General features: G+C 45.6%; 1 protein-coding gene across 1 annotated transcript; it reads left to right on the plus strand.

Moving 5' to 3' along the window:
- The first annotated feature begins 10 nt into the window (after positions 1–10).
- Positions 11–22022, plus strand: wdr83 (WD repeat domain containing 83). Its single transcript, XM_072248373.1, has 9 exons — positions 11–165; positions 1535–1655; positions 4710–4815; positions 7668–7716; positions 9166–9292; positions 10279–10346; positions 10962–11070; positions 19567–19681; positions 21663–22022. Exons 1-9 carry the CDS (start codon positions 63–65, stop codon positions 21813–21815), a joined length of 951 nt encoding a protein of 316 aa, XP_072104474.1. The 5' UTR covers positions 11–62; the 3' UTR covers positions 21816–22022.
- The last annotated feature ends 61 nt before the right edge of the window (positions 22023–22083 follow it).

Here is a 22083-nt window from a genome sequence, read left to right on the forward strand (position 1 = left end):
CAGGTTCGTCACTTTGCCCCCGGAAGCGGAAGTCCTCCGCCAGCGGCGGGGCCGGGCTGAGGATGACATTCCCCGCTCCGCGGCCGCGGGCCCCGCAGTTTCCCAGCGAACAGTTCAGAAAGTTGGAGTGCAAGCAGGGCGCCGTGAGAGCCGTGCGCTTCAACGGTGAGTGCTGCCCGCTGAGACCGAAGCCAGTTAGCATGGGGGCCGCAACACTGAGGAAAGATGCAGCAGAGACGCCCCCCAGTGGTGGGGAGGACTGTCTTCTTTTTAATGGGTCCTTTTCCTGTAAGGAGACGAGTTTCAAAGTTAAATATAGTATATATACTTTGATAGTAAATGTACATTGAACTTTGCAACTGTTTTATGATGCACACCTGTGTTGGTGACTGGGTGTTCAACAAAGTGAATAATTCGAGCTGCATCTGAGATAAAAATTGCTAGACATCTTCCGGGCTTAGTTTTCGAATGGCAAAATATATGTTATAAATTGTTGCTGGTGAACGCAGCAGGCCAGGCAGCATCTCTAGGAAGAGGTGCAGTCGACGTTTCAGGCCGAGACCCTTCGTTAGTCCTGACGAAGGGTCTCGGCCTGAAACGTCGACTGTACCTCTTCCTACAGATGCTGCCTGGCCTGCTGCGTTCACCAGCAACTTTGATGTGTGTTGCTTGAATTTCCAGCATCTGCAGAATTCCTGTTGTTTGTTATAAATTGTGTTGTGATGGAGCAGTGGAATTATGCAGAGCATTATGGAAGATTAAACAGATGCTGGAAACACGTAGCAGTGCCGGCAACATCTGCAGGAAGAGGAACAAAAATTACCATTTCATTCCAGTCAATGCTGGACAAGTGAGAAGTGGGTTATAAGTTGCAGACCGGGTGAAGAGGGATGGACAGGACAGATCCATTATGATGGATTTTCAGAGATCGAATTCAAGACAAATCTTGCATTAGTTGTGGAAGTAGGTACAAGGGGGATGTCAGAGGCCAATTTTTTTTACACAGAGTGATGGGTGCACGGAATGCACTGCCAGCAACAATGGTAGAGGCAGATACAACAGGGTCTTCTAAGAGACTCTTTGATAGGTACATGGAGCTTAGAAAAATAGAGGGCTATGTGTTAGGGAAATTCTAGGCAGTTTCTACAGTGGGTTACTATAGAGTAGATTTCTATGATTCTATGATAGTCCATCATCTGCTGTTACTCACTTCCCAGCTAATTCAAACTCACTCTTGTGGCATCTTTGCTTATAAATCTCAAACACTCCACCACATCAGCTTCCTGACCAAACTCCCAAGTGGCGTCAGCTTTTGGGTTTTGTTTGCTGAACATTTGTTACCGAAGGGGCGAGCCAAGTTATGCACAGCTGCAGCACTGAGACAGAAAGGTAACTGGTGTATTACAGGCAACCTAGTCACTGGGTCTTGAATCGCATTAGTGCTGGAGAAGTGCTGGTGTTTATCATCAAGGACAATTGTCCATGCTGCATGTTTGGTAATCCTTTGGCTGTCATATTTTTTGCTCCCTTCCAGTGGATGGTAATTATTGCCTGACCTGTGGCAGTGACAAGACCCTGAAGCTGTGGAATCCACATCGAGGAACGCTCCTGAAGACCTACACTGGCCATGGATATGAGGTTCTGGATGCAGCTGGGTAAGGCGCTCCGGGAGAGGCTGTGTGCAGTGACGTCACTTTCCATCCTTGCAAGGCTGTCGTCTCCTTGTGCTGCATCCTGCTGGCCAATCTGTTTGCTGCATTCTTTCTTCGTTTCCCTAGACTAGTGGTCGCCAACCAGTCAATCGCGATCGACCGGTTGATCTTTGAGACTTTCCCAGTAGATCCCGAAAAAAAAAGAAAAATAAATACACAAATACATTATGCCTGATAAACCTTTTGATGCAAAAGCAAATTTTACCCCTAGAGTGCATATGTGAGTCGTTTTTAACCCACACTTAGTTGCTTTCCCTGTTTATTGTGTTTCTCTTTTACCACTGCCCAACGTCGTGCGTCACATGTGTGCTGACATCATGTGACTATTGCCGCTGTCTGTCAAATTTCTGTGGAGCATGGGAGAGCTTTGTTTATCTTAAACATAAACGAACAACGGGCAAACTGTCCAACGGCGAAAGAAAACAACACGTGTGGGTAAAAATGACTCACTTATACATTCATGACTTAACTAAAATTTGATCAACTTTATTCGGTTTTGACTCTTATGCTGCTATTTATAATATGTCAGTGATGCAAAAGTTTGATCGGTTGTACTGCTCTTCCTTTCTTTTGAATTTTTTGTCTTTGATAGCATGAATTCATGTTTAACATTTCGGATAGTGCGCTAGTAATTAGCATTAATTTTAGTTTTTACTGAGAAGTTAGCACCTCTCTCTCTCTCTCTTTTGACTTAGCTGTTGTATTTTTTCAGCGCAGCTTGTGCTGCATCACAGTGACCAATTAGATTAGGTAAGAGTACAGACTGTGGCAAACATCAGTATACGGCACTCGCTGGTGATACCCTGCACGGTAGCTCACTAGCATGGCGGAGGCTCCATGAAAAGCGAAAATGTACAAATTCCATCCAGAATGGGAAAAGGAATTTCTATCGTTTTTCACAAAACATGCTGCTCAAAATAAGTCTGCTGTTGAAGCATCATTTCGTGTAAGTCACCTTTTGGCTAAACATAAGAAGCCTTCTACAGATGGCAATTTATTCAAGGAAGCAATGGCCATTACCGCACAGACTGTTTTTAATGACTTTAAAAACAAAAATGACATCAAAACCGCAATACGTAATATACCGCTTGGCCCTGCAACAGTGACGAGGAGGGTAGAGTCACTGTCAGAGGACGTGGATCGACAAGTGTTAAAGGACTTGTCACTCTGTGAATATTTTTCACTGCAGTTCGATGAATCCCTGGATGTAATGCAAACAGCTCAGCTTGTTCTATTTGTCAGAATGACTTTCCAGAATTTTACAACAAAGGAGGACTTCCTCACTCTTTTGCAATTAGAGGAGAGAACGAGAGGTGAGGATATTTACAATGAGTTTAAAAAGTAAGTCTGTGAACATGACATCCCCATTCATAAACTGGTGGCAATCACTACTGATGGGGCTGAGCAATGCGCGGTGTGCGCGTTGATTTTATAGCACTGTGCCGTAATGACCCTGATTTTCCCAGCTTCCTGGATTATCACTGTGTGATTCATCAGCAGGCCTTGGCTGGGAAGGTCGTGGACTTTTCTCACGTAATGACACTGGTGGTCAAACTGATAAACTTGATTCGAGCAAAAGCGCTTCAGCGCCGCTTATTCAAAACGTTATTGGATGAGCTCGATGCCGCTTACGGAGACATAATTCTTAATGCTGATGTTCGGTGGTTGAGTCGCGGCAAAGTGCTGCAACGATTTGTTGACTTGCTGCCTGAGATAAAGACTGTTCTGTCAACAAGAAACGAGGAGCACGAGGAGCTGTCAGATGATGCGTGGCTACTGGATTTAGGGTTTCTGACAGACCTACCGGCTAAATTAAACGCACTTAACAACAAGCTCATGGGAAGAGACCAGCACCTGCCCCCCATGAAAAGCGCAGTAAATGTGTTTAAGGCCAAGCTCGGTATTTGGATTTCAAATTTAGAGAACGGGAGGCTGATGCACTTTTCCAACTTGGAGAAAATGTTATAGGCCATCGAGGGAAAAAATGCTTTTCACCTTGAGCAGTACTGTGCTTATCTAGACAAACTGGCAATAGAGTTCGATCGGTGTTTTGGGAAGTTAAACGTCATGAAAGATATTGCTGCATTTATTTCAAACCCATTTCTGCCGATCAATATAGATCAGATAGCAGCCAAATTCCAGCAAGTATTTGGTGTGCCAAGTGATACTGAAATGGAAATAATTGATTTGCAAAATGACATCGAGCTTAAAGCAAGATCAAGGGACGGTGACTTTTGGGGGCTTGTTAGCAGGGAGAAGTTTCCTCGTCTCATCACATGTGCACTAAAAGTCAGTGCCTATTTTGGGTCAACTTATCTGTGTGAAATGGCATTTTCACAGATGAAAACTATTAAATCTTAAGTACAGGAGCTCTCTTACTGACAGAGACACCTCACAGCCTGTCTCAGACTGGCTGTCTGTAGTTATGAGCCAAATTTCAGGGAACTAGCAGAAAGTATTCGGCCCCAGTCATCACACTGAGTGCAACAGTCAATTTTTATTCATTTATTTTTCATGTTGAAATAAAATTAAATAATGAAACTTAGAATTAAAGGTATGAAGTATTGTAATATTCTTAAAGAAAGACAGCTATGACCTGTTTGATATGCTAGTTACAGTGTTTTCTTGGTTGAATTAATTTGAGAGTTTGACAAAAGCATTTTATGTCATTCAAATACAATCAGCCTGAATAAAAGGGCCTCAAGTTGGAAGTACAATCTGAGCTGTTTCTTCCCTAAATGATTTACTAGGTTGATTCTGCCTTTCACTAAGGCTGAGTTAGGGGATCTTGGGCTTAATAAGGCTGGCGATCACTACCTAGACGATTGAGAGTGGGAGTGCTGGTTAATCTTTCCTGTTTTCTTTGTCCCGTCTGTAGTTTTATCACTGTTCCAATGCTCTCCTCCCCGATCACCAGGCCCAGTGCTTTGTCCAAGTGTTTTATGCACCATTCTGACACTGGTTTGCCCTCAGTTGTCTGACCTTTCATCTTTGCAGGTCCTGCGATAACAGCCAGATCTGTTCGTGCAGCGGTGACAAAACCATCATACTGTGGGACGTGGCGACGGGGCAGCTGGTGCGGAAGTTTCGCGGCCATGGCGGGGTAAGAGGGGCTCTGGTACATAGATACAGTGTCACCAACAAGCTACGGTGGTGTCTGCCCTTGTGGGATGGTGGATGAGATGCAAGGGCAACACACTGTGGTGTTGGGGCTGTCCTGGGACGGGATGGTGTGGAGGAGAGGGGTGGTGAAAACACGGTTCGGTATGACCTTATTAAGGAACCAGTGGTGCTCGATAGTCTCCCTTCTCCAACCCAGGTGCAGCTTTGTTGTTTTAGCTGGTGATCAACCTCCAGTCTTCAGCAGTGTGATTGATTCATGGAGAAAAACAGCACAAAACAGGCCCTTCATCCCGTCAAGTACGTGGTATCCATCAACCACCCATTTCAACACTAGTTCCTTTCTCCTGCTAATTCATCTTCTTCTCCCCATATTCCCATCAACCGCCCACCACCACCACCACCACCTGGACACGCTCACTTCTCACTACTGCCATCAGGAAGAAGGTACAGGAGCCTCAGGACTCACATCACCAGGTTCCGGAACCTTCCTCCCAGCTTCCACCACTCGCCTACACACCAGCCACAACTTACTGCAGCCAATTATCCACCAAACTGCATGTCTTCGAGAAGTGATAGGAAACTGGAGCACCTGGGTGGGGGGAACCCATATGATCAGAGGAAGAGCATGCAAACTCACACAGACCGAGCTGGGTTATTGAAACGTGCAAACTCACACAGACCGAGCTGGGTTGTTGGATTGTGCAAACTCACACAGACCGAGCTGGGTTGTTGGAACGTGCAAACTCACACAGACCGAGCTGGGTTGTTGAAACGTGCAAACTCACACAGACCGAGCTGGGTTGTTGGAACGTGTAAACTCACACAGACCGAGCTGGGTTATTGAAACGTGCAAACTCACACAGACCGAGCTGGGTTATTGAAACGTGCAAACTCACACAGACCGAGCTGGGTTATTGAAACGTGCAAACTCACACAGACCGAGCTGGGTTGTTGGAACGTGCAAACCCACACAGACCGAGCTGGGTTATTGAAACGTGCAAACTCACACAGACCGAGCTGGGTTGTTGGAACTTGCAAACTCACACAGACCGAGCTGGGTTGTTGAAACGTGCAAACTCACGCAGACCGAGCTGGGTTATTGAAACGTGCAAACTCACACAGACCGAGCTGGGTTGTTGAAACGTGCAAACTCACACAGACCGAGCTGGGTTGTTGAAACGTGCAAACTCACACAGACCGAGCTGGGTTATTAAAACGTGCAAACTCACACAGACCGAGCTGGGTTGTTGAAACGTGCAAACTCACACAGACCGAGCTGGGTTATTGAAACGTGCAAACTCACACAGACCGAGCTGGGTTGTTGGATTGTGCAAACTCACACAGACCGAGCTGGGTTGTTGAAACGTGCAAACTCACACAGACCGAGCTGGGTTATTGAAACGTGCAAACTCACACAGACCGAGCTGGGTTGTTGGATTGTGCAAACTCACACAGACCGAGCTGGGTTGTTGAAACGTGCAAACTCACACAGACCGAGCTGGGTTATTGAAACGTGCAAACTCACGCAGACCGAGCTGGGTTGTTGAAACGTGCAAACTCACACAGACCGAGCTGGGTTATTGAAACGTGCAAACTCACACAGACTGAGCTGGGTTGTTGAAACGTGCAAACTCACACAGACCGAGCTGGGTTATTAAAACGTGCAAACTCACACAGACCGAGCTGGGTTGTTGAAACGTGCAAACTCACACAGACCGAGCTGGGTTATTGAAACGTGCAAACTCACACAGACCGAGCTGGGTTGTTGGATGGTGCAAACTCACACAGACCGAGCTGGGTTGTTGGATGGTGCAAACTCACACAGACCGAGCTGGGTTATTGAAACGTGCAAACTCACACAGACCGAGCTGGGTTATTGAAACGTGCAAACTCACACAGACCGAGCTGGGTTGTTGGAACGTGCAAACTCACACAGACCGAGCTGGGTTGTTGGATGGTGCAAACTCACACAGACCGAGCTGGGTTGTTGGAACGTGCAAACTCACACAGACTGAGCTGGGTTGTTGAAACGTGCAAACTCACACAGACCGAGCTGGGTTGTTGAAACGTGCAAACTCACACAGACTGAGCTGGGTTGTTGGAACTGTGTGGTAGCAGCTGCTCCATTGCTTGGGTACAGGGACATAGTTCGCTGAAAATGGGACACTGTAGGACAGGGAGGTGGAGGAGGCATTTGCCACACTTGCCTTTATCTGTCAGGGCATTGAGTACAATTGTCGAGGCGACACGTTACAGCAGCAGAGACACTGTGGTGACCGTACGGTGTGCTGTTCTGGTTGTCCGGTTGCCAGGGCGTAGGAAGCATGGAAAGGATGCAGAAAAAACTTGATAAGAATAGTTGTGAGACTGGAGAGCTTGAGCCATAAGGAGAGACTGTTCAGGCTGCCACTTTTTACACGGAGTGCAGGGGGCCGAGAGGTGACCTTATAAGAGGGTTATAAAGTCACGAATGGCAGAGATACTGCCATTCTTTTTCCCAGGGTAGGAGAATCTAAAACGAGAGGGCTTGGGTTTAAGTGAGAGGGTGAAGATTTAAGAGGGACCCGGGGGGCAGGTTTTCCACACCGAGGGCAGTGGGCAGCTGTCAGAGAAAATGGTGGTGGCAGGTACGATTACAGTGTTCAAAAAGTACTTAAAGCAGGTACATGGACAGGAAATGCATGGACGAGCTGATGTAGACAATGTGGTTGGCTTGGACGAGCTGGGTTGTAGGGTCTGTTCCATGCTATATATCTCTATCTCTTTGCTCTTCACCCTCCCCAGAGTCCTTCCTCTACTCTGCCTGAAATGCCTCTCACTCCTCTCTTACAGAAAGTGAACTGCGTTCAATTCAATGAGGAGTCGACTGTCATTATTTCAGGTGAGAAAGCTGCAGGAGGGAAGCATGTGGAAACTGCTCAGATGAGGCAGTGTGTGATATTGAAAGCCATGGTTGTCCACTTCCAGAAGGCTTGACAGTCCTCGGTTCAGATCAGCTTGAGCACGATCAGCTCACTCTGGGGACAAACTGAGCCCCAGCAAATTGTTGCACATTGACTCAGCTCGCTCTCCACCCTGGATCTGCCAACCCTTCTCTCCAGATCTGACTTCTCAGTGGAGCTTCACTCTCACTCGGGCTGTATTTAGGGAGTGGATGGAGAGAGTGGGTGGGGTGCTATTCAGTGGCAAGATGATAGAGGGTAAATAATTTATTAGCAGAGAGTCTGATGAGCAGAAGGCAGCTATTTCCCCTCCCCACAGTGGTTCTGGTACGGACCTTGTGTTTGGGAGTGTTTTTTTCATGAAGAATGGAAACATTTATGACAGAAGGCCATTCAGCCAATCACATGTGCACTGGTTGTAAAAGAACGAGTGCAGAGAGTTGTGGACACAGCTCAGCACATCACAGGGACCAGCCTCCCCTCCGTGGACCCTGTCTACACTTCTCACTGCCCCAGTGACGCAGCCACAATAATCAAAGGCCCTGTGCAATCTACAATTCTCTGCTGCCCTCTCCCATTGGACAGAAGGTACAAAAGCTCAAAAGCACATACTTCGAAGCTCAAGGACAGCCAACTTCTACCCAAACCCTAGAACACACCTCATGGACGATAACATGGACACTTGACCTCCCAATCCATCTCATTATGATCTACACTTCACTTCCTTGGTGGCTTTTACACTGTATTCTGCATTGTTTCTGTTTTATCCTATTCTAGCTCAATACGTACACTGTGTAATGATCTGACCTGCGTGAACAGTGTGCCAGCCAAGCTTTTCCGTGTCTTGCTGCACAATAGTAGACCAAAAACAGCAAAACCCAACACGAGCTCACCTTCCAGTACATGATCAATGGCCTGCACATCACAAACTCAACACGGAAGCTGCTTGTGAGGGGGAGACAAATCTGTATTTCTGTCATTCACTCTGTCTGGTTCCTGAAGGAGTCATAGCCGGGGTGGTAACGGGGACAAGCATTCACGACCTATAAAATGCTCCCAGTGATGTGTGTGTGTGGAACCAAGTCCAGCTCCTGGCCTTCACACGTGGCTTAGCTACTAAACCCTACTGACAGGATAAGCGACAAAGGTGGATAACTGGTGTCTTAAATCGAGTTGCTTCCAGCAAATGGGGTACGTCAGCCCATCGAGGAGAAGGAAACTCTGATCTCAAACCTCCACTGCCTTGTGGCTATACCCACTCATGGCGAAGGCTTAGAGCTGGAATCCCTGACGCAGCTGTCTGTTGAGTTCAAAGGAGTTTCCTCCAACTTTCTGCCCTGCGTAAGTTCTCAGACTGAGGACAAATCCGGCTGATGGTCTGATTGCAGGTTCCATTGACACCTCGATTAGGTGTTGGGATTGCCGCTCGCGGAAAACAGAACCCATTCAGATTCTCGATGAAGCAAAGGATGGGATCTCCAGCGTGAAGGTTTCCGACCATGAAATTCTGTCAGGGTAAGAGTTATGGTGGGAACGTCATTGCTGTGTGGCAGTGTGCAGAGTGGGAACATCAACACTATTCAGTGGCGCGCGGAACCGGAATGTTGCCGTTGTAACTGGTGTGTGTGGAGTGCGAACGCCACCATTATAACCGGTGTGTGTGGAGTGGGAACGTCACCATTATAACCAGTGTGTGTGGACTGGGAACGTCACCATCATAACCGGTGTGTGTGGAGTGGGAACGTCACCATTATAACCGGTGTGTGTGGAGTGGGAACGTCACCATTATAACCGGTGTGTGTAGTGGGAACGTCACTATTATAACCGGTGTGTGTAGTGGGAACGTCACTATTATAACCGGTGTGTGTAGAGTGGGAACGTCACCATTATAACCGGTGTGTGTGGAGTGGGAACGTCACCATTATAACCGGTGTGTGTGGAGTGGAAACGTCATCATTATAACCGGCGTGTGTGGAGTGGGAACGTCACCACTGTAACCAGTGTGTGTGGAGTGGGAAGTCACCATTATAACCGGTGTGTGTGGAGTAGGAACGTCACCATTATAACCGGTGTGTGTGGAGTGGGAACGTCATCATTGTAACCGGTGTGTGTGGAGTGGGAACGTCACCACTGTAACCAGTGTGTGTGGAGTGGGAACGTCACCACTGTAACCGGTGTGTGTGGAGTGGGAACGTCACCATTATAACCGGTGTGTGCGGAGTGGGAATGTCACCATTATAACCGGTGTGTGTGGAGTGGGAACGTCACCATTATAACCGGTGTATATGGACTGGGAACGTCACCATTATAACCGGTGTGTGTGGAGTGGGAACGTCACCATTATAACCGGTGTGTGGGGACTGGGAACGTCACCGTTGTAACCAGTGTGTATGGAGTGGGAACACCAGCACTCTGTGGAGTGGGAAGGAGCGAGTGAGGTTTTGGGAATGAGGCTTGTATAGACGAGGTTTGTTGTCCACCCTGATGCTGTGCTCCTTTAGGTCTGTCGATGGACGGGTGCGGCGGTATGACCTTCGAATGGGACAGCTGTTTGCGGATTTCATTGGAAGTGAGTAAACAGATGCTGGATATGATGGAACAAAGGATGTCTGTCTGACTCTCTTTAGTACGACAACAGACTCAAAATTCAGCAGGTCAGGCAGCATCTTTGGAGGGGAATAAACAGTCGCCGTTTCGGGCTGAGACCCTGCGTCAGGATTGGAGAGAAAGGAGGCAGAAGCCAGAATGAAAGATGGCGGGGAGGGGAGAGAGTACAAGCTGGCAGGCCATTGGTGAGGCGAGGTGAGGGAGAAGGTAGGTAGGTGGGGGAGGAGGGATGAAGAAATAAGTTGGGAGATGATACTTGGAAAAGGTGAAGTTTGAAGAAGGAGGAATTTTATCGGAGAGGAGAGTGGATCATGGGAGAAAGGGAAGGACAAGAGGTACTGCGGGAGCCAATGGGCAGGTTAGGAGAAGGGAAAGGGTGACAGGAATCAGAGTGGAGCATGGAAAAAGAGAAGGCAGAGTTTTATTGGAAGTTAGATTAATATTTATAATGACATGAGCAGATTTTCAGTCTGTCTGCTTGTTCTATCAAGTCATCTGACTGTTTCACTGTGCTACAGACGGACTGAGGGTTTACTTTTGCGCTTGTTCTACTGATTGCTGTCTCTTTCTCATACAGGTCCAATAACAAGTGTATGTTTCAGCAGAGATGGGCAGTGTACACTGAGCTCCAGCCTGGACTCCACACTTCGGCTCTTGGATAAGGAGACTGGGGAGTTACTAGGACAGTAAGTGAAGCTGTCGAGGCAGGAAGAGCACAGTCACGTGACTTCCAAGCCTCTTCACTCACGGGCACAACTCCCTCAGTGTCGCAGACTAATTGCTTGTATCCTCCAGTCCCCAAAGAACATACTTAACACAATTCAATTCACTCAGCACTCACCCAGTGCTTGACTGCTCCATGCCTTCAGTTGTATAGGGAGGGCTGGTGGAGAGGAGTAGGAAGATAGAGATGTAAGACAAAGGACTAAATGAGTATTGGTTAATATACACTCAATGGCCACTTTATTAGGTACCTCATGTGCCTAAAGAGTGGCCATTGAATGTATGTTCGTGGTCTTCTGCTGCTGTAGCCCATCCACTTCAAGGTTCAACTTGGTGTACATCCAAAGATGCTTTTCTGCGTTCCACTGTTGCAACACATGCTCATTTGAGTTACCGTCCCCTTCCTGTCAGCTTGAACCAGTCTGGCCATTCTCCTCTGACCTCTCTCATTAACAAGGCATTTTCACTACAAAACTGCCGCTCACTGGATTTGTTTTGTTTCTCGCACCATTCTCTTAAACTCTAGAGACTGTTGTGCATGAAAATCCCAGGAGTTTACCAATAATCTCTGTCTGTAAATTTGCTGATGACACAACTATTGTTGGCAGAATTTCAGATGGTGATGAGGAGGTGTACAGGGGTGCGATAGATCAGCTGGTTGAGTCCTGTCGCAACAACAGACTTGCGCTCGATGTCAGTGAGACCAAGGAATTGATTGTGGATTTCATGAAGGGGAAGTTGAGGGAACACACACCAGTCCTCATTGAGCAATCGGTACAGGAAAGGGTGAGCTCTTTCAGTTCCTGGGTGTCAGCTTCTCTGAAGATGTATCATTGATATTACTACAAACAAGGTATGACAGCAGCTTTATTTCATTAGGAGTTTGATGAGACTTTGTAGGTCACCAAAAGCACTCGCAAATTTCTACATGTGTACCATAGGAAGCGTTCTAACCGGTTGCATCAGGAAGTTGTAAACTCAGCCAGCTCCATCGTGGGCACCTGACTCCCCAGCATCAAGGACACCTTCAAAAGGCGCAGCCTCAAAAGCACGGCGTCCATCACCCAGGTCATGCCCTCTTCTCTTTGCTGCCATCGGATAGGAGGTACAGGAAGCTTAGGACACATACTCAATGTTTTAGGATCATCTTCCCCTCTGCCCTCAGATTTCCGAATGGACAATGAATCAGTATACACTACCTCACAACCTTCTTCTTTTTGTTGTACTTATTTACTTGTGTGTATATATTTCTTATTGTAATTTAGTTTTTAATTATTCTGCATTGTAATGTACTGCTGCTGCAAAACAACAAATTTCATGACATAATGCCAGTGATATTAATGCTGATTCTGAGATCCTCAAACCACCCTGTCTGGCATCAACAATTATTTCAGTCAAAATTACTTCGATCACACTTCTTCCCCATTCTGGTATTTGGTCCGAATAGCAACCGACCGTCTTCACCATGTCTGCATTGAGTTGCTGCCACATGATTGGCTGACTAGATATTTACATTAACAAGCAGATGTACGGGTGTAGCTGATAGGGAAAGTATGGATCAGATGTTAAGCATAGTAAGTTCTGGCCATTGGAGGAGCATTGTAAAGAAATGGTATGAGGAGGGACAGCAGTAAAGGGTGGTTATGAAAGAAGAGTTTATATTGGATCAGTCAGTATTTATTCTAGGTTATAAAGTGCATAAACACAAGAAAGGATGTTGCTTACGTGGGCCTCAATACTGACAGTGGAGGAGGCTGTAGACAGAAAATACAAATGGGGGTGGCGCCAGTGCGCATACGTATAGATTAGACGTGTTTGGTCGGCGCTCCTCTCCCAGGCCTCGATAAAATTATTATTATACCGTGTTTTATTCATCATAGGCCAACAGTGTATGTCTAAACTGAGTGTCTGGAAAAGTTTGACAATGCCGAAGGCAAATAAAGCCAAGACTGCCGACTGTCAAACTACCAAAGTTAGTGCTAACAACTGGTCTGTAAAAAACTTCTCCGCGTCTGAGACACCGCCAGATAAAACTTACGCCATGTGCAAGGAATTAGGTCGGGAGATTTCTCAGTCAGTTCTGCGCAGCATTAACAACCGCTTTGATGTTTTTGAGACCAAGTTTGAGGTATGTGTGGCCTCCCAGGCTGACTTACAAGCCCGTGTGGCTAATCAAGAACTAACCACCAGTGACCTTGAAACACGTGTGCAAGAGCTTGAAGCTAAGTATTCAGAGCTAATGAGACAAAACAGCCAGCTTGAAGCTAAAGTGCTTGATTTGGAGGCTCATTCCCGGAGACATAATATTAAGATTGTAGGGATACAAGAGGGCGAGGAGGATGGTAAACCTACTGAATTTGTTTCCAGACTGATTCCCAAATTGCTCGGAAGAGCATTTCCCGTATCCGGTTAAAGTCGATTGCGCGCATCGCTCTCTCCAGCCAAAGCCGGCTGCCATCTTGGCACGTATCCATCACTTTCCAGTGAAAGAGCTGATCCTGCTCTGCAGCAGACTACAACCCATGGAGTACAAGGGAAACAAGGTCTTGATCTTCCCGGAATATACTAAAGAGGTGATGACTCAACGTCGTGCCTTTCGAGATGTACTGCAAACTCTGCGCGATGGAGGAATCAAGCACACCCGTGGTATCCGGCTAGGCTCCATATTTACCATGAAGATGGAAGAGCGCCTAAAGTATACGACAACCCGATAGAAGCAGCACGATTCTTGGAAAAGAATAAAGCACGAAAAAGGGAGTAGATGTATTGACACTGCTTATTCAGCTTATATTTGTGCCGGTTTCCATGTTGGGATATGGTGAGAGACCTGCTTGTTATATGTAGTTTTGCAATGCTGTATGCTGCACTGGGATTTAATTGCAGAGAATGTTCTAAATATTTTTGTTATTATAAGGGTTAAATTTGAGTGGGTGTCATGAATGTTCAGCTTCAGGTGTGGACATTAAACCCAGCCCTAATAGCATCTGTTTAACGGTATCATATAATTTGTGTTATAAATTTTCTCAGAGAGGGGGTTTGTGATAATTGTGTAATGTTAGTTACCTGCCCAGCAGCTCCTTTTGGGATGGAAATGGGGAACTATGTGTCTGGTTTAGGGAGACATGAAGGGGGGTGGGTTAGGGTGTGTGTTGTTCCTGTTTATAGCTCAGACATGCTTTTTGTTTGTGAATGTTCTGTTCTTCTGAGGCTGCCAGTTATTTTGCATTGTTTACTATGTTTGTGCTCAACTCTAATAATCTCTTTTTTATTCTCATATGCAGAGGCCTTGCGGTAGAACACAGCTGGGGGGTAAAGATATTACAATAGTCTCATGGAATGTTAAGGGCTGTGGTCATGTTGTTAAGAGGGATAAAGTTTTTAGACATCTCAAATCTCTCTATCTGCAGATATGATTTTTCTACAGGAAACCCATATCAAAGTAACTGAGCAACACAGCTTGAGGTCTAGCTAGATATCACAGGTTTACCAGTCACCATTTACTTCTCATGCCCGTGGTGTGGCTATCCTCTTTAGGAAAAATATTCCATTTCAACTCACTTCCATGACCACAGATCCTCTGGGCAGGTTTATTATGATCTCTGGCACCATTAATTTGTTTCTGCTGACCTTCCTTAATATTTATGGTCCAAACACAGACGAGCCAAATTGTTTTAGGAGAGTTTTTGATTTACTTCCGGATGCCAGTATTCAAATATAATAATCAGCGGTGACTTGAATTGCTACCTGGATCCATATTTAGATAGATTGTCCTCCCGCCCACCCTCAAATATCGTGTCAGTGCAGGTCCTAAATAATTTGATGAGATCTAGGAATTTAGTAGGTATTTGGTGAGTTCAACATCCCACCGACAAGGACTATTCTTATTATTCTCATGTACACAAATCTTATAGTAGAATAGACTATTTTTTGGTTGACTCTCATTTAATATCTCGTGTTACCAATACAAAATATCACAATAGATTAATTTCTGACATTAGCCCCTTGACAATGGCCCTAAATCCCTCCCTTTCCAAACAAATCTATTCCTGGTGTTTTAACCCCTCCCTACTCGCCGATAAGAAATTTATAGAATATATCACCACCAGATTAAAAGATTTTATAGAAATTAACGATAATGGCGAGGTGTCAGATTCCACACTCTGGGAGATATTAAAAGTTGTAATTCGTGGGTATATAATTACATATGAATCCGCTGCTCAGAGGGAGAGAGAAGGGCGATTATTGGAGATTGAGAATACTCTCCCAACCCTCGAAGCGACATACCAGGCTTCGAAATCCTCTGAAGATTATAATAAAATAATGAAGCTTAAATATGAGTACAATTGTATCTTGGGTAGTCAAGTAAATAACCTCCTCTTAAAATTAAGACAAAAGCATTTGGAAATGGACAAGCCTGTGGGGCTCCTGGCGCGGCAGCTCAGGGGCAACCAGGCCCTGAGGTCAATTCATTGCATTAGATCGAGGCCGGGTACCCTGTTAACTAACCCCAAGGAGATAAATGACTGTTTTAAAGAATCTTACAGTGAACTCTACACCTCTAAATGCAATGCCACTCAATCTGATTTGAATGACTTCTTTGATTCTTCTGTAATGCTGAAACTCAGTGACACTGCTAGGTAGGACTTAGATTCTGACTTCACATTGGAAGAAATAACTTCTGCTATTATGTCATTTCCGTCCAGCAAGGCTGCTGGGCGGGATGGATTTGGCTGTGAATTTTATAAGAAATTCTGTGATATCCTTGCCCCACTTCTCCTCAGAATGATAACTTGCTCTAAGAGAGATAAAGCCTTGCCTAGAACATTGTACGAGACTGACATTTCCCTCATTTTAAAGAAAGGTAAAGAGGAAACAGACCCGGCCCGCTATAGGCCCATTGCACTTCAGAATTTTGATAGAAAGGTAATTACTAAAATGCTGGCTAACTGACTCAATAGGCATTTGTCATCTATCATTCATCCTGATCAGACAGGATTTGTCCTGGGTAGGTTCTCTTTTTCCAATGTCAGATGCCTCCTTAATACTGTATATGCTGATCATGGGAAAGCTAATGGGGCAGCAATTTTGTCCCTTGATGCACAAAAGGCTTTTGACCAGATTGAGTGGCCTTACATGTTTGAGTCACTGTACAGGTTTGGGTTCGGGGAGTCATTTGTACCTTGGGTAAAACCGATATATGCCAGCCTAATGTGTTCTATTATAACTAATGATGACAAGTCAGCTCTATTTCCCCTGCACTGTTCAGTCCAGCAGGGGTGCCCTCTCTCACCGGCCCTCTCTCGCCATCACGGTGGAGCTCCTTGCCTTAAAAATAAGAAGACACCCAAATATTGCGGGTTTGAAAGTGGGAGGTATTGAAACACTTATTAGTTTATATGTTGATGATGTGATACTCTACTTACAAAACTCAGAAAAGTCAGTCCCTCTTCTTCTAGATTTAATCACCTCTTTTGGCAGACTATCGGAATACTCAATCAATTGGACAAAAAGTGACTGTGCCCCTCTCCAACGACTACACGCGGGGTTTTTTGGAAAGTTTCCCGTTCAAAGTAGTTAAAGATCACTTTACTAATCTTGGCTTGACAATCCCCAAAGATCCTAAAATAATATTCAAATTAAACTTTGCGGAGTTTATTTCAAAACTTAAACAGAATATAGAAGGTTGGAAAACCCTACCTCTGTCCATGATTGGTCGTATAAATTCAGTTAAAATGGTTTCCCTTCCTAGGTTTCTCTATCTTTGTCAAAATCTCCCCATTTTTCTAACATCAGCTTTCTTTAAAGAGTTGGACTCCATAATATTGTCTTATATCTGGAATTTAAGAATCACAGGATTTCAAAAATTCATTTACAAAAGCCCAAGTCTGAAGGAGGGCTGGGATTACCTGTATTTAGACACTATTACTGGGCTGTCAATGCTAGGACTTTAATCTTTTGGCAACAGGGGCTCTGGATAACCTGGCCCCGGGGCTCCCTTGTGGCTATGTATGGAGTCTAACTCTGCTGTCAATTCCTCCTTGCCAGCCATGCTGTTCTCTAAGTTAGAGAAGCCTGGGACTTCAAAAGGTTTGAGTTTTGTTTTGAAAAATTCCATCAGAATTCTGAATCAGATTAGGAGCGTTCTGAATTTACCAAAGACCTCTGTACAAACACCAATCTGTTTCAATCACTCCTTTCTACCTTCATGGTCAGATAAAACCTACCATGCTTGGAGGGAGAAGGGTCTAGTTTCTACTGAAGACCTGTACATAGGGGGACGGTTTGCAACATTTAATCTGCTGAAAGAAAAATTTGAGCTGCCTCATTTGCACTTTTTTCGTTACTTACAAATTAGGCACTACATTCAATCTAAGATTTGTAATTTTGAAATCCTTCCAGGGAAACGTGTTTTTTGATATTTTAAAGAACCTTCCTGACTCCAGGCATCTCGTTTCTAAGTTTGTACGTTTGTTTGTTAATTGCACTGTAGCGTCTACTGTGAAGATTAGAGACGCCTGGAGAGAGGAGTTGGGCATTGAATTATCTGAAGCTGCCTGGGATAAGCGTTTGTCTATGATACAGGCTTCCTCTGTTAACAGTAGGCACCAATTGATCCAGTTTAACTCTGTCCACCGTCTCCATTACTCTAAACTTAGATTGCACAGGATTTACCCTTCTGTCTCGCCAATGTGTGATTGATGCCAAGGGACAGAAGCCATGTTGTCACACACCTTTTGGTTTTTCCCATTACTGAATGGATTTTGGTCCAAAATATTCAACTGGTATTCAAAGGTCTATAAAAGATCCTTCCCCTTGGAAGCTGGTGACGCTATATTTGGCTGCTCGCAATCTACTGTTTGTTTCCCTGCAGCCATACAACAGTCTCTGATGCTGGGGATGATTGTTGTCAAAAGACTTATCTTGAGGGAATGGAAATCACCTTCTCCTCCTTCCTTTCGGAGATGGATGGCTGATATAGAAGCCATAGAAAATAGGTGCAGGAGTAGGCCATTCGGCCCTTCGAGCCTGCACCACCATTTATTATGATCATGGCTGATCATCCAACTCAGAACCCTGCACCAGCCTTCCCTCCATACCCCCTGATCCCCATAGCCACAAGGGCCATATCTAACTCCCTCTTAAATATAGCCAATGAACTGGCCTCAACTGTTTCCTGTGGCAGAGAATTCCACAGATTCACCACTCTCTGTGTGAATAAGTTTTTCCTAATCTCAGTCCTAAAAGGCTTCCCCTTTATCCTCAAACTGTGACCCCTCGTTGTGGACTTCCCCAACATCGGGAACAATCTTCCTGCATCTAGCCTGCCCAATCCCTTTAGGATTTTATATGTTTCAATCAGATCCCCCCTCAATCTTCTAAATTCCAACGAGTACAAGCCTAGTTCATCCAGTCTTTCTTCATATGAAAGTCCTGCCATCCCAGGAATCAATCTGGTGAACCTTCTTTGTACTCCCTCTATGGCAAGGATGTCTTTCCTCAGATTAGGGGACCAAAACTGCACACAGTACTCCAGGTGTGGTCTCACCAAGGCCTTGTACAACTGCAGTAATACCTCCCTGCTCCTGTACTCGAATCCTCTCGCTATAAATGCCAGCATACCATTCGCCTTTTTCACCGCCTGCTGTACCTGCATGCCCACTTTCAATGACTGGTGTATAATGACACCCAGGTCTTGTTGCACCTCCCCTTTTCCTAATCGGCCACCATTCAGATAATCTGTTTTCCTATTTTTGCCACCAAAGTGGATAACTTCACATTTATCCACATTAAATTGCATCTGCCATGAATTTGCCCACTCACCCAACCTATCCAAGTCACCCTGCATCCTCTTAGCATCCTCTTCACAGCTAACACTGCCGCCCAGCTTCGTGTCATCCGCAAACTTGGAGATGCTGCATTAAATTCCTTCGTCTAAGTCATTAATATATATTGTAAACAACTGGGGTCCCAGCACTGAGCCTTGCGGTACCCCACTATGATCTCAGTCATATGGATGGAGAAACTTAGGTTCTTGAGAACCAATTCAATTAAAAGATTTTCGGCTATCTGGGATCCATTACTTGCCTACCTGGACGAGGCCGGGGGCAGATGAGCAATTTCCCCCCCAGCTGATTTCTCACAGCCCTCATTTGAGATTTAATGTTTAGTTTTTTTGAGCACTTTGTACAATAGGCATCCCTCTGATGTTATGTCCCTTTTATTTTGCTTATTTCATTTTTATACACATCTAAGCTGGTATGTTCTTGTTGATTTCATTGTTTTTTTGAAATTTTTGAAAAGTATTTAAAAAAAAGAAAACACAAATGGGAGTGGGATTAAAAATTAAAGTGATATGTAGCAGAAAGCTCAGGATTACTGCTGTGGATTGAGTGCAGATGCTCCACAATCACCCAGTCTGTGCCAGTTTCATGAAATTGCCCTCCATTCTGTTTAAATAGGTACACAGGCCACAAGAGCCAACAGTACAAGCTGGACTGCTGCTTCAATGAGTCCGACACACACGTGGTTAGTGGCTCCGAGGACGGGCAAGTGTATTTCTGGGATCTAGTCGAGGTGAGTAAACCCTTTCCTGACTCCCACCCTCCCCTTCTCTCTGGAACACTGTTGGATGACATTGTAGTCGTGAATAGGACAGAGTCAGCCCAATGCCTGTCGTCGTCCCAGCTCACACAGAAAAAACAACCCTTTGATGACCTGGCTGTGGCTCTGGGACACCCACTTTTTCTCAGAGTAAGAAGGCCGTGGGTTTGGGTTCCATGTTGAAGGTGAATGTCAATCTAGACTGACAGCCCAGCAATGATTTTGAGAGAGTGCTGTGCTATTGGTAGGGCAGTGGGGAGAGGCAGTATTGAGGGACACTTCAACCAGGGTGGTTCGAGAAAGTACTGCATTGTCATCAGTGGGCAGAAAGGGGAGATGCTGGGTCTGAAACAGAAGCCCTGCTATTCAGAGCAGGGAGACTGTCAGTATTTCTCTGTCTACCAACCAGCTCAGACAAACACACCATTTTGTATTTATCCTGTTGCAGTTGGAGGGATCTTGCTATGGACGAAGTGGGTAGTAATTCCCTCTTCTCAGCAGGCAGGGACAAAGAGGCTTAGGTCCCACACCACCAGGTTCAGGAAGTTATTACCCTACAACCATCAGGTCCCACAGCACCAGGTTCAGGAACAGTTATTACCCCTCAACCATCAGGTCCCACACCACCAGGTTCAGGAACAGTTATTACCCCTCAACCATCAGGTCCCACACCACCAGGTTCAGGAACAGTTATTACCCCTCAAACATCAGGTCCCACACCACCAGGTTCAGGAAGTTATTACCCCTCAAACATCAGGTCCCACACCACCAGGTTCAGGAACAGTTATTACCCCTCAACCATCAGGTCCCACACCACCAGGTTCAGGAAGTTATTACCCTACAACCATCAGGTCCCACAGCACCAGGTTCAGGAACAGTTATTACCCGTCATCCATCAGGTCCCACACCACCAGGTTCAGGAACAGTTATTACCCTACAACCATCAGGTCCCACAGCACCAGGTTCAGGAACAGTTATTACCCCTCAACCATCAGGTCCCACACCACCAGGTTCAGGAACAGTTATTACCCCTCAACCATCAGGTCCCACACCACCAGGTTCAGGAAGTTATTACCCTACAACCATCAGGTCCCACACCACCAGGTTCAGGAACAGTTATTACCCCTCAACCATCAGGTCCCACACCACCAGGTTCAGGAACAGTTATTACCCCTCAACCATCAGGTCCCACACCACCAGGTTCAGGAACAGTTATTACCCCTCAACCATCAGGTCCCACACCACCAGGTTCAGGAACAGTTATTACCCCTCAAACATCAGGTCCCACACCACCAGGTTCAGGAACAGTTATTACCCTACAACCATCAGGTCCCACACCACCAGGTTCAGGAACAGTTATTACCCCTCAACCATCAGGTCCCACACCACCAGGTTCAGGAACAGTTATTACCCCTCAAACATCAGGTCCCACACCACCAGGTTCAGGAACAGTTATTACCCTACAACCATCAGGTCCCACACCACCAGGTTCAGGAACAGTTATTACCCCTCAACCATCAGGTCCCACACCACCAGGTTCAGGAACAGTTATTACCCCTCAAACATCAGGTCCCACACCACCAGGTTCAGGAACAGTTATTACCCTACAACCATCAGGCTCTTGACCTGGCATGTATAACTTTATTCATTATTCGTCTGAACTGATTCTCACTTCCAATGACTTTCTACTACTCTTGTTCTCAGTATAAATTTTTATCTGCATTTTGTCTTTTGCACATTCTCTAACAGTCTTTGTTTGTTTAGAAATAGTTTTTCATAAATTCTGTTGTATTTTTCCTGTGAATGTCTGCAATTAAATGAATCTCAAGGTAGTATATGGTAACACTTACTATCTGTTCTTTTATGTTTACTTCAAATTTTAAGCAGAGTTTTTGATCTAACTGTGAAACGCTTGTGGTGATTGATTCTGACTTGATGCGTCTGCTGTCTGCAGGGCTGCCAGGCTACAACACTAAATGTTGGGAAGGGTGTGGTGCAGAGTCTGAATTACCACCCAACGCATTCCTGCTTGCTCATCGCCACAGAGGGGACCGTGCAGCTCTGGGGAGACCAAATGTATGCAGCAGAGATGCAAACAGCCACGTGACACTCTGGCACAGGCTCCCAGCACTCAGCCACTGCCCTGGTTACAGACCAAGGGAAAGACACTCTCACTCTGGTCAGCCTGCTCTCGTGACGCACTGGGATCCACAGTGTAGTTAACCGTAACTGGCAGTTGTCCCAGCATCTCTGCCCTCCATAATTTACACATCAGTTTTGTGATGAATAAAGGGATTTGTTTTGGAAAATCCAAGTTTCACTGAGCTGTGTCATAATTCCAGATGGCAAAACTGGGACATGTGGTGAACAAAATC

Source organism: Mobula birostris, chromosome 32, assembly GCF_030028105.1.
Source record: "Mobula birostris isolate sMobBir1 chromosome 32, sMobBir1.hap1, whole genome shotgun sequence".
Lineage (NCBI taxonomy): Eukaryota > Metazoa > Chordata > Chondrichthyes > Myliobatiformes > Myliobatidae > Mobula > Mobula birostris.